The sequence below is a fragment of the Hyperolius riggenbachi genome, chromosome 3 (genome assembly GCF_040937935.1).
Source record: "Hyperolius riggenbachi isolate aHypRig1 chromosome 3, aHypRig1.pri, whole genome shotgun sequence".
NCBI classification, from domain to species: Eukaryota; Metazoa; Chordata; class Amphibia; order Anura; family Hyperoliidae; genus Hyperolius; species Hyperolius riggenbachi.
Window position 1 is genome coordinate 282,267,421 of NC_090648.1, and position 13,918 is coordinate 282,281,338.

At 44.5% G+C, this 13,918-nt stretch overlaps 1 protein-coding gene across 4 annotated transcripts in view; it reads right to left on the reverse strand.

The window, feature by feature from the left end:
• Window positions 1–7,155, reverse strand: part of PTPRZ1 (protein tyrosine phosphatase receptor type Z1) — a 269,913-nt gene extending 262,758 nt beyond the window's left edge. The window contains exon 1 of one of the 4 annotated variants that reach the window (XM_068276398.1): window positions 6,821–7,155. In XM_068276398.1, the coding sequence (XP_068132499.1) occupies window positions 6,821–6,884 (64 nt within the window). In that variant the 5' untranslated portion in view covers window positions 6,885–7,155. The remainder of the gene's footprint in view (window positions 1–6,820) is intronic. The other 3 variants (XM_068276399.1, XM_068276401.1, XM_068276402.1) reach the window with 3 other exon arrangements.
• Window positions 7,156–13,918: the final 6,763 nt, after the last annotated feature.

Sequence of the window (13,918 nt, forward strand, 5' to 3'; positions counted from 1 at the left end):
TGTTGGTGTTTGAATTTGGGATCCTGCACTCAGAAACCCAAAATATGCTGAACATTGCACTTCAGCACCCAAGCTAGTGGACAGGGTCATGGGTTCATGGTCAAAGCAGGAAGGAGCCAGCATCAATCACATGAAGAGCAGAGTGAGTGATCTTCCTGTGACCCTGTCCACGAGGTCAGGTGCTGAAGTGCGGGTGTGTGGCATAATTTGAGTAGACTGCAGCCTATTGCAGTCACAGTCTGTGCTATGGGAAGTGGCCACAGTCTGGGCTTCTCACCAGGATATTTTTTTTACTTCAGCTAATCAAGGAGCTTATAGGCAGATAAAAACAAGCTCTGCACAGATCTAAGACAACATTTTTGCATCCAATAAAGAGTTTCAAACAAGTGCATATGTGGAGTCAAGAGGCACCTAAAATAATATAAATAATAAACGTTTAGGAGGGAGGCTTATCTATAATGATCAGTTATCATTTTTCTAGGAAAAGTATTGTCAAAATTATTTTGAGCATTTTCTTGCTTGCTGATGGTTTAAAAAGTATCTTATTGATAAGATGTGAAAATATCTCCCAGGTGAAAACTTAGCAGAAAAAGTGAATTGAAAGCCCTGTTTTTGTTTTGTTTTTTTGCTAATATTGTGAATTTGTGACTTGTCATTGGTGGTAAGCCTCCATCTTATTTATTTAATCATTTGATATTATTTGGTGTGTCTTTTTATTCCTCATAAGTACTGTCAGTAAAAATCCTGCCTTATCAGTGTCATCTCCTCCAGGTTTAGGCTTGGTCCACACTACTGCCATTCTAGATCGGATCTGTGTCAAATGGATCAGTTTTTCTGAAAAATGGATCCGTTTGACCCGGATCTGTTCTGGATGGCAGGCATGTTCCGGTCCGCGCACGCGTCGATCGCGTTGGTATGTATGCGTTGCTGCTCACCTCTCGCTGCCACCGCTTGTCCCACCGCTCGTTCCCTTGCACAGCCTGAAGGCCAGCAGAAGCATGGCTCTCCATAGGCTGGAACATGCCAATTCTGCCTAGCAACAGGGAGAATTTTCATTGGTTCAACATAAACCAATGAGAATTCTCTCTGTTGCTGAGGATCTCATTGGTCTGTTCCAGTCAATGGAGAGTCCCTGTGCTTCCTGTCGGCCTCAGGGCTGTTTAGAAGGACCGATCGGCGGTGATGGGTGGCGGGACACGTGAGTATACGTCACGGTGGCGTGGATGCGACGAAAATGGGCAACGCGGATGCGGCGCCTAGTCTAGTGAGAGCGGACAGTGTCCGCTCTTATAGGCTTGCATTGGACACGTTTTCCCGTCTAGCCCGGGAAAACGTGTCAAGTCCGGACTCTTGCGGAGTTTTTAAAACAAATATGAACCGGGTCTTAATGTAAAATTGGGCCCTAGACAAAATAACAGATTTTTTTCTCACTGGTTTTATTGAGAAAATAATGGAGAAAAAGAGTCAGAAAAGGTGCCAGCCAAGCCCCCTTTACACCCACCAGGCTCTAGGTACTTGCCTAAGGTGCCTCGTCGATGATCTGGCTCTGGCTAAATCCTTTGTGCTACATTTCTAATCTCCTCCATAGTCCTGGCACATTTCCAAAACCCCTTTATACAGTACATGGGGATTGTCAATTTCATGGGTTACTTTACCCTCTATGGCCTCAATTCGCTAAGCTTTATCAAACACTTTATCAAACGTTTGATAATTTAACTCATGAGTAAAATCTAATTTTAAATTCACTAAGGTGTTATATATTTATCAAATTTTTTATCAATAAAACATTCAATAAATCTGTAACACCTTAGTGAATTCAAAATGAGATTTTACCCATGAGGTAAATTATCAAACGTTTGATCAAGTGTTTGATAAAGCTTAGCGAATTGAGGCCTATGTGGACTTTCAGACCACCTCAAAATCGCCAGTAGCCTGGAGAAGTCAATTCTGACTCATAACATTATGAAGAGTACTTGGAAAAAATAATGTTTTAGAGAAAAGAAGAAACGCTGACTTTCATACAGGTGAGTATATTGCTTACACTCCAAGACATACCTATGACCTATCATCCTAAACTTCTGATAATCTTCAAAGCTGATCTCATTACTGCCAGCAAACAATTGGACTGTCCACTTACGTGCCATTGCTCTCCTGATTGTCCTCATTCACTCTGTCAACTGTTTATTACTTTAGCCATAAGAAAGTGATTTTTCTTTGTACAACCCTACCAGGCAATGGGCAATGCACAAATAACAATAACTCACAGAAGACCCAGGCATCAGCCCTATCATTCTAAAAGCTATAAAAAGAAGAAAGTTAAAAGCCAAGCAGTTCTCACATATTGTATAACACTTTTAGCAAGAAAATACAGTCAAACCCCTACTAACAAATCACTGAAGTTACAATATTTCAGACATACCAAGTTGCCTCTATGTACAAAATATCCAGTACTGTTTTTATTATTACATATTTTTGTTGTTACATGTTACAGTATTGTATCAATTGTGGTAAGACGTTCAAAATAAATTAAAAGCACATTGAAAACAACAACAAAAATTGATTGTTTATACTATAATGCAGAGTTGTGTGAAAGTAAATTATTTATCTAGGTTTCACATGTAACACATGACTCGGCTTACAAACAAATTCAACTTACAAACAACATCCAGGAACTGAACCTCTTTCTGAGCAAAGGACTGTTACCTGTATCAATGAAAAGTATGCTTCACTGTTACTGTTAATGAGCACGTTTTGCAGTAATGCACTGCATGCAGTGTGATACCATGCCTCAGGCCTTTATAACACAGTGCTCCCGCTTCACATAGATGATGCATTGGAGTGAGGCAGGCCATGTTATAAAGCGGCTGTTATGCTGGAAGGCACCACTGTAAACATAGCAACAATGCTGTTGATTATGAACCTTTAGCCCTACTCCATTAGTCTATGGTTATATTAACTTTTCAACCTCACTGTAGACTCATGAATACCTTACAAGAATTAACTAGGTGGAATTCTGGATCCTTTCTGGCCTTGTGCCTTACAGACATTACATAGTTTGAATAAAATGCAAAATTATAAGTCCAAAGGTGCCACTAACAGGAGAATTACTGACCCGTCACATTAACGGTCTTTCATTGAAGCTAAAAAGTGTTGATGTATTATTAGATATTGTGGAATAGCATAAAAGTACAGTAAGGCTGGCCATACAGATATCCCTTATAAATCTGATTTACCCACCATGCCCACAGACCACAAACTAGCAACCAATTTTCATTTGGTTTTTCTCTTGGCTGGGCATGGCATGGAGGACATTTGGAGTAAGGAAGAGTGAGAGTGATTTCATGAAAAGTTACGTTGTCCCATATTGTATGGGAGATTCAAGCTATGTAGGCAAGGGCTACACCTTGGCCGCCACCTCCCTTTCGATGCGTTCCACATTGCTCTCCAGCTTCCTACACTGTACACTTTGAATGCTGTTCTAGTAAAGAAAACAATGCTGGTTGTATATTATATGCTGTAAATCATTTTTTAGAGCAAAGAAGAAATGCTGGGTTTCATTCCGCTTTAAGTGGCCCAATACACACTGGAATGCCTCTATGTGGCCCAATACTCACTGGGATGCCTCTAGGTGGCCCAATACTCATTGGAATGCCTCAACGTGGCCCAATACTCCCTAGAATGCCTCTATGTGGCCCAATACTCACTGGAATGCCTCAACATGGCCCAATACTCACTAGAAAGCCTCTATGTGGCCCAATACTTACTGGAAAGCCTCTAAGTGGCCCAATGCTCACTGGAATGCCTCAACATGGCCCAATACTCACTGGAATGCCTCTATGTGGCCCAATATTCACTGGAATGCCTCTACGTGGCCCAATACTCACTGGAACGCTCTCAAGCAGCACCATCCAATCATGGAAGGATTGGGCCAATTAGGTTAAATAACCAAAAATATGGCTTCCCAACACTCATAAGAGCTGAAGCCTGCTGATTGCATCTCATTACAGGCATACCGCATAGGACTTTAATATTTATCAGGGTTTTCTTTCTTGTATAAACATGTTATCATGCAGTGCTGTAAGGTTACTATTGCTCATTCCACATAAAAAAATAAAAATTCAATATACGTTTCATCTTAATGATCAAATTCCGGTAATTGTTGTGTTTTTCTTCTGTATAAAAATGTATATGAGCAATGTGTGTTGTCGACACAGAACACTGGGCTATAAAACATTGCTCTGCCCTTTGTCTAAACAGCATCCCCAGGAAGCAACACACACACAAAAAGCAGCGGCTGTCTGTGGCTAGTAAATTATGTCAATAAAGGATAATTAAATGGCAAGCAAGCCACTGAAGAATAGCAATACAATTGTGAAATACAAAACCCAATTAACTTCCTATTACAGTACTAAAATTACCCAGTGAATACACAGATACACTGGCAATCAGCAAAGACGAGATCCTTTCCAAAAAGCAAATGCAAGTAAATTGAAGAACATTGGTTTTAAGCAACTGTAATGATACTGTGTGTAATTGAGATTGCCAAATATTTATGATGCCCACAAGCTTCTGGTGTTTCTTCAATCTTTCAATGAGAAAAGCTGAATTAATTGAAATAGTGCTACATGAAGGGGGAGAGGGCTGCCTGATGTACACCATCTGGCCAGCAGACAATGCTGGCTGAATAGCTTTAGTGCAAGCAGCTTTTGTTGCCTTTATGTATCTAATGGAGCTGCTGGATTCTGTAGCAGAGGATGATATTGCAGGACACATACATCTCTGTGTTAACCTACAGGTGATCCCAGCAAGGTAGAAATGTCCCTATGCTTGTCAAATAAAATGAACAGTCTATGGAGAATGTCCTGTGGCTGTACTTGCAGTTTATAAAGCAGCCTTTGGGTTAGTTGCATGCTGCTAATTTGCTATTTCTATACAGTTTTCTTAACATTTCATCTCCACAAAAACCCTTCATACACCCAGTTCAGCACATGCCATGAAATATATATATATATATATATATATATATATATATATATATATATATATATATTGCACAGACAGCAATGAAAGTGCTGCCACTATTTAAAAAATAAGAAGTATTGGTTGCTTGAAAAAACTAATAAAAAACTGCAGTACAGTAATTAAAAAGCATTGTGTGAAACCCCCACTTGCTCACTTAAAGCTCAGTTATAAAACCTTCTGTTTTAGGGCCTGGTTCACATGTCAGGCTTCCGGTGACTCATTTTGCGATGGCCAATCGCTTTTCTGCAACCGCACACAAAAGCGTTTGGCATCGTTTGCTGTTGATGCATCATCGCATTGCGTTTTGAGCACTAGGGGAATACCCCAACCGCGTGCACGCTGACTCCAGAAGCTGCATGCAGCGTCTGTGAAAACTTAATCGACTGCGCTGCTTGAGCAACTTACAGCAATCGCCGGTAGACCACGTGAGATGAACGCTCCCATTCATTTCAATATGCAACTTATTATGGATCCCAGCGGTAAACGCCAAGGACGGGTGCCGGAACCCCCAAGGAAAACAAAATTATATTTAGCATCGCTTTTTCGTAAGAGGGCCTTTTGGTATATTTTAGCCCCTTACACCCTCCTTGTGGTTTTGGGTCATCATGAGTGATCTGGGTACCCTGTGATTAAAACTAGCCAGCTAGAGCTAGGCTCTGTCCCCACACTAACCTGTACCACACATAACACTTTGTACAATAAGGCCTCGTTCACATCATTTAGCGCAGATGGCTGTGCGATTGGAACGCAACGCGTCCGATCGCACGCCATCTGCGCTCCTATGCGCTGCGCTGCAGATCCCATTCATACAATGAATGGGATCTGCGCTGCGATTCCCAAAAATGCGTGCAGCACGCGATAGCGCAATCGCGCTGCCACGCAGCGCATATGATGGGAACGGTAGAAGGGCTGTCTATGCCCTTCTACCGTTCTTGCGTGTCGCACACTATACGCGCTGCCAAAATGCGGACGGCAGCGCGTATAGTCTGAACGAGGCCTGAAGAAGAGCCTTGGGGTTAGTTGGGGTTCGCGCTGCTCAGTAGCTATTTTTCACACAGTGCTTCTCTGCACAGAATAAAAGCAGCCGTCTAATAACATGCTGCTGCTCGGAGAGAAAGCAGGGCGATCGTGCTCTCCTGCTGCTTGCTGCTGCACAATTAAAGCCAGCGAAGCGAGAAATGAATGATATGATACATAAAGCACTGTCACGACTCTGCATCCAGCAGCAGATAGATGGCAATAGGCAACACGCTTGTACAAGCGATGGACCATCACACCCAACCCTGCAGGTCGATGGGACTTTAAACAAAAATGTAATTGACAGAAGTGATCAGAAAATCGATGAGAAAAACAATCGGAAACCTGATCGAACCTATCAGAAATTATCGACCCGTTGATCGGATGGGAAATTGCATGGTGTTTACACATTGCTGTGCTTAAAAGAAGGAAACCCCTTATGGACCTTCAGTAATCACCCATCACTTGCACAGCATAGCTTTTGTTTCAGGAATGCAATCAATATAGCACTCCACTGACGTGCTGACCATAGTGGAGCGCCTTTGACCTCACATGCTGCCATCAAAAAGCTCCTGTACTTGTGACAAGCCAGATAGACCTGTTCATTTACATAATCCTGGCCATGCACCCCCTAAGCAATGAGAGGGCTGAATACAAGCAGCGCACATAGCATCACACAGCCATAGAGAGCAGGCATACTCAGCTAACAGCGTCCAGATCAGTACATGCTAACCCTAATGGCACAGGGGATCTTTGTTTCCTTCAGTGCTCAGTCACTTACCCACTTGACAGATGAAGAAGAGCTGAAGGCAAGCCAGAAAGCAGCGCACATGTAACACCTCCATGGCTCTGTAGGATTGCAGTGATGGGGAGATTACTAATGGCTATTGCAATGTAGATCCAGAGCACTGATATATTCCTTAGCAATGCTCTGCTCAGCGCTCCATGGCCAGGCAGCTCTTTCTCTGCGGCTTCCTGCTCTGATCCACTGACAAGAGGAGCGATGAAGACGGCCTCCCCAGGAAAGAGCTGCCTCACAGGCAGATTAGACCTCTGCTCTGACACATAGGGTTAACCGAGGCATGGAGAACACACCCCCGCCACACGATTGGTTCACCTTACAAGCTTCTTTCTGTTCTGCATTTTTAGGCAGAGAGAGCCCCGGAGATCCCGAAGGTGAGCGCAGCGCAGCAGTCAGTGCAGCATCACCTCGTGTCACCTGTGTAGGGAGGGCTTTTTATTATCCTCATGCTGCTACTTCTAGCTGCAGTCTACTTCTTCATTCACAGCAACAGGGATGAAACTTGCTGCTTTTTAAATTCACTCAGATTCATTTACTTCTATCCATACTGTCAATACAGAAGAGTACCCATACAACTCATGGTGACCTAGAGTCACCAGGAAAGTATAAGGGAACGTCACACATATTTGGATGCGGAATTGCAGCCTATTGAAATCAATTGCGTACGAGTTAAAAAATGCTGGCTGCTGCAGTTTTTCACACAATGCATCTGAATCCCCATACTTGTGCATGGCACGGCTATAGCGATTCAGATGTGAAGTTGCATCAGAACGGGCGTCGCTGTAATGAAAAATATTGCAACATGTAATATTTTGCAACTTGAAGGGACTGTGCTTAAATTGTACCAGAGCTGAAAAAAGTGAAAATATTTATACATACCTGGGGCTTCCTCCAGCCCTATCCGGTCGGATCGCTTCCACACCGCCGTCCTCTGCTGCCCGCAGCTTTGGGAATTGGGTCCCGTCACTTATGTCAGTCGGAGCCAATCTATGCAGGAGAAGTGCGCCTTCTACATATCTCTCCAGCGTCTGCTGGAGAGATACGCAAACAGCACCCTTCTCCTGTGTAGACTGGCCCCGACTGACGTAAGTGACGGGACCTGATTCCCAAAACTGCGGGCAGCAGAGGACGGCGGTGTGGAAGCGATCCGACCAGATGGAGCTGGAGGAAGCCCCAGGTATGTATAAATCTTTTTACTATTTTCAGCTCTGAGTCCCTTTAACTGCGCATGCGCGCCTTCTTTCACATTTCCTAGACGTCATTACTTGCAACTGCCGGTGTTTAGTTCCTTCCAGGAGGGTTAGAAGTTGCCTACCAAGGGGGGTTATTACTTCCCTCCAGGGGGGGGGTTAATTGCTTTAAAGGAGGGTTCTGTGTTAGAATAGCGTTAGGTTGGGTTGCATTTTCTGATGCAAATACATTGATATCAATGGTTAGGTTGCACTTTCTGATAGCTATATTTATTAATTATTGCAACCGGTTACAAAATATTATAAAGTTGCCAAAATTTTCACCACACCGCGTCTGTTTTGGAGACTCGGTACCCCTGTAGAACCCAGTCTAGGGGCTAAAAAAGATCAAAAAAGCCCTCTTACTATTACTAAAAAGTGATGCAAATCATAATTTTGGCTGCTTATGGTTCACACTCGGATCTTAAAATGCAATTGATTGCTATTTTGCAGCGCAAATGTTCAGCAATTTTTTGGCAATTGTGTTTTGTGATTCCTGTTAAGAGGGAATTAAAATAGCAATGCGATTGTGGATGAAATGCTGCATGCAGAGCATTCGTGATTTATACAAATCGCAAAGGTGAAAAAGGTCCCATAAGCCCCAATCACAGTGGCACGATGCAGTGCGGCATAAAAGCTGCTTTGTAATGTGGCTTACCGTACTGTAATGCACCACCTATGCGACCTTAACAGTGCAGCTGTATGCTTCATTATACCCAACGCAAGCATAACATGTGGTGCCCCTTTCCCAATCCATTACATTCCTGCTGTCATAGGTAACAATTGATTACTGTGAATGTGAATACCTTATACACAGCGCTTTGCTGATTGAGCACACAACCAGAACCACTGGTGTATACTGAGCCTATAGCTGAGCCTATAGCTTATACATTTTACAGAGCTACACCAATCCAAAAGACATACAGCCTGCTTCGGACTGTACAAAAATTCACCTGCGGTCTTGAACAGCTTATTGTGTGTGCAGAAACAGAGGTGTGTCAGGGACGGAGGGGAACTCCTCTGACTTTCCTGTTTACAGGTGAACAGTGTCTATGCTTGATCGCTGACAGAACACAAATCCCTCTAATTATTTATTTGGTATTTTTGCTCATAGCTATATTTCTGGCCTCACCTGTTATCAGTGAACTTAGCTTCCTGTTTAAAACATGACAGTCATAGTATCAACAGCGTTTCAAGCAATCCTTTTTAAAAAATGAAATATATTATCTAATAAAGGAATGCTTAACCCAGCACTTAAAAAATGTAGGGCTATAGTCACATTGGGGAATTTTGGTGCAATGTGTCAGACAATATAATCACATTGCTAATTTAGGCAATTATATTGTAATGGTACATTAACACTGGCACATTAGCAGTGCGGTGCAACAGACTCCATTGGCATAACGTGAGGCATACTGTGCAGAACCAGACAATGTGCGTGTGTATAGTTACAGTGAAGCATACTACAAACTGTATGCTTCAGTTTACTGTATGACTCGGAATCAGTAAACAGCAGTGTAAGCAAGATGCATAAGAGGCAGTCTTACAATAGACAGTCAATCAATTACAAATACAACCAACAACCAACGGCCACAGCCCTATGGGGAAAAGGGGGAGGAGGTAGCTAGAGTTCAGGAGGTTGAAAAGATAATTGGAAAAAAGTGTTTCTGTGCCTCAAAGTCTGGGTGTGAGGGGTCATTAACGATCCACAACGCTCTGAAACGCAGTCTGAAATTGTAGAGGAGATCAAGTGGGAGGAGGGGCTTCCCAATGATCCTCTCCACTGATCTGATGACTCTTTGTAGTTTGTATCTGTCCCTGGTGGAGGATCCGGCGTACCAGACTTGGATGGAAGAACAGAGGACAGATTAAACAGTAGAGAAGTTGAAGCTCGACAAAAGCTCCTAGGCCATACCAAACTTCTCTGGGTAGAGGCAGTGTTGGCCTTCCAGCCCGGGTTGTTGGAGATGGTTGCACCCAGGAGGGGATACCCCTTTGACTTCAGTGCCATCAATGTAGATTGGGGGTGGAGTGGGGACATGCTTCCTGAAGTGATGATCATTTTGACAGTTTTGGCTACATTGAGGACCAGTCTTTTCTCTCTACACCAGCGGCATATTCTATCAACCTGCTGACGGTAGGCCTGCTCGTCATTCTTGGTTACAAGGCCAACAATGGTGGTTTCATCAGCAAATTTGATGCCCTTGACAGAGTTTGCTGTGGATCTGCAGTTATTAGTTTAGAGGGAGAGCAGGATCAGTGTCAGGATGCAGCCTTTTGGGGCACATGTATTGGTAGCCCTTGGTTGAGAGGATATATCACCCACGACTTGGGATCTGTTGGTGAGGAAGTGCATGATCCATAGGTGTAGGGTTACAAAGGCAAAAAAAGGGGAGAAATAAATATCAATAACAAAATAACTGGTGCAAAAAGCCAAAAGTAAATGCAAAATTTCCTCTTTATTAGGCCAACTACAAAAGGTTTAAAAACAATTAAAAACAAAGCAGCGCCGTACCCAGCCCAAAGGGCCCCCTGGTATCATACAGTAATGGCTCTAAACCCTGCAATGGGTATTAACAAATGCACAACAATTACATTTATATGAAGTACAGCATAATAATGTGCAAAAGCAGTGTGTATGACTCCTGAGAAGCAGTGGTATAAGAATCACAGCGTCACAATGGTAAGGTAATTATCATGAAATAATCAGTGACACTGCACCGCTACCATTCACAGGAGAGAGACACACATGAATAAATAAATATGCAAGCAAAAAATATCTCCTGAAAAATGCATCCATAAGCATGTGCAAACTGTGCTATTGCTTATATATGACCTCGTAGAGGATAATAAGGTGCAAAAGTTTGATGCAAACAGTAAAGATAATATATGTGCAAAAATGATATGCTCAAAGAACAAACAAACAAGGTCTTTAATGGTGTAGACCACAATAGGTGAATATAGTGACAAAAGAGAGGCAAAGATAGGGAGATATGTGGCAGGGCTTACCTAAAATGAGGTGGTAAAGAAGACTGGGGATGGCTGCGTGGGCATTTGGACGGCTGCGTGGGCGCTCCTACGCCCGTCCGACTAGTTCTGCCGAAGCTGCTGAGGTAGGTGTAGAGTGGGATGGCCCTCGAGTGCTGCAAGATTGTCCTGTTGTATGTGGGGGCATATGGTATTAAATCCCAAGCGAAAGTCCAGAAGGAGGGTCCTGGTTTACATGTCTTACCTGTAAGCTCCAGGCAGATGAGCTCCAGGCAGATATTAATGGCATCATCGCTGGACCTGTTCTCTTACAACTGAAATGGGTCCAGGGGCAATGTAGAGTGCCTAATGAGGGGCAGGACCACTTTTTCAAAGGTCTTCATGATGACGGATGTAAAGGCCAAGGGCCTGAAGTTATTGAGGTCAGATACTCTCTGCTTTTTAGGGACAGGGATGATGGTGGACCTCTTGAAGCATGCTAGGATTTTGCCCATTCGACACAGATTTCACTATTGAACTGGGTGAGATGGGAAGTGGAAACAGGTAAGGGGAACAGTGTGGTATTCAGGGAGCTTTCCTATAAAAGGTTGATAGCTCCTGTCCTTCCCACATTTCTGTCCAGAAGTGAGCTTCAGCTTTACATATATGGGTACAGCATGTCTTGGGGAGAGTCATTGAATCATCATACACAGTGTAATGAGCTTACCTGACCAGGGTTCCAGTGATGCATCCGGCTCTTCCGTGAGCTGCCCTGAACAGTTGAGTTCTTGCTTGGGCCAGTTGGGTTACCACCTGATCACATGGCAATCTTATTTTCAGCAGCAATGCTGCTAGCTGCTGGACGGGAACAGTGAATTAAAATTGTGGATGAGTTGCCAATACGCTGAGATTTGCAGTCCCACAGGATTGGTCATTGCCCCAACAAAGATCTGCGCTGTTCAGTGCCCCCCCCCTCCCCCCAATAGCATTTAGTTACATGTTTGCCACTGTGCTGGGTGTGATTATCATATTGCCTCTTGTGTAATTACATTGCCTGACCTTTGACCTCATAGTTGATTGCCAGCTTGACCAACCTAGATTATTGTGTACCTTGACCTGCTCTTGTCTAGCTCTTTGGATACCATGAACTTCTGACCTCCCGTGTATGACCCTGGCCTGTTAGATTACTCTTGCTCGACAGACTTGTACCCCCGCTTCCTTGAGATTTCTTGTTTCCAACCTGGCCTGCGAGACTATGCTTCTTGCCTGTACTTAAAGGGAACCAGAGCTAATGAAAACAAAACCTATTATACATATCTGGGGCTTCCTCCAGCCCCATACGCACGGATCGCTCCCACGCCGCCATCCACCGCTGCCCGCAGTGGATGGTGCGGATGGAGAACCGGCTCCCGTCGCTGACGTCATCGGAGCCGCGCTACACAGGAGAAGTGCGCCCTCTACGTATCTCTCCATACACTGCTGCAAACAGTAGAGGTGCGCAAAGAGCGCACCTCTGCTACGCTAGACTGGCTCCGACTGGCGGCAGAGCGGAGTTCCGGTTCTTCTAGATGCGGGCAGCGCTGGACGGCGGCGTGTGAGCGATCCGTGCGTATGGGGCTGGAGGAAGCCCCAGGTATGTATATTAGCTTGTTTCCATTAGCTCTGGTTCTGTGAGAATCCGCTCAGCTGCCTGCGCAGGCAGGCAGCCTTTTGACCATTGTTTAGGTTTGCATGCTGCAGGACTCTGGAACAGAGACCTGTCTTTCCATTGCAAGTTCTGGTCTGTTCTCTTGCTGGGGCATTTGCATACATTCGTTATGCAAATCCCCTACCTGCCTTCTTTGATGACTGGCACTATAAGAGCTTTATGTTTCCCAGAAGGCTTTGCTGGTCATTTCCCTTCCATGGTCTGTTCCTGATGGACACTGCTGGAGTGTCAGCCGTTGCTATCTAGTATAGTTAATTCCTGGGGGTTGCTTTAGGCTCCCCTTCTAGCCCAGTCAGGTTGTATTATCTGTTTATTTGTTCTGTTGCCATTGTCCTGTCCCAACGGTGGTCGACAGGAAATGGTTCTGATCTCTGTTCTTGGAGTATAGCTGGTGCAGCGGTTGCTACCAGCTATCTCTTCTGTTCTGTCTCCTGGGATCGCGCTAACTACTTTTCGCTAGCGCTGGGGATCCTTCTGTTCTGTCTTCTGGGATCGCGCTAGCCACTTTTCGCTAGCGCTGGGGATCCTTCTGTTCTGTCTCCTGGGATCGCGCTAGCTACTTTTTGCTAGCGCTGGGGATCCTTCTGTTCTGCTACTCTGTACCTGGATCGCGCTAGCCACTTTTCGCTAGTGCTGTGGATCCTATCTCTCGCTTGTCCCTGTTTTCGTGTGTCTGTCTTGTCTGCTACGCTTGCTGGAGGCTCGGTGAGGTAACCGTTAAGCAAGCGCTCGCGTCCTCTGTTTCATGTTTGTCTGTTAATGGTTAGTTAGGCGTGCTTGTCTCTATTGTGCTTATCACGTGGAGACCGCGCATAACCGCGTGCACTGTTGCGAATGAGTGCGGTGTTCGCGGTTAGCTAGCGTTTGTTATTTTCCGTATCTCCTTATTGTATTATTTGCTGTGCCTTTGCTACCCTCGTGCCCTGTTTTGCTCAGTCTTGTGTCTCTGTCGGCAATCGCCATTCTTGCGATTGCATTTCCACTTCGTTTCCGCCGTTGTGTGTTCACCGTCGCTGGGTGGCGACTAGTTTGGTGGACACACATTGGTTCTGTCCCTTTGCTCTGTTTCTTGTGGGCTATCCAGCCCTGCCTGATCGTACCTTGTCCTGGATCTGTACAATTCCCGTCTGGCATCTGTGGCTGTGCAGCGACTGTGTTCGCCTGCACTCCACA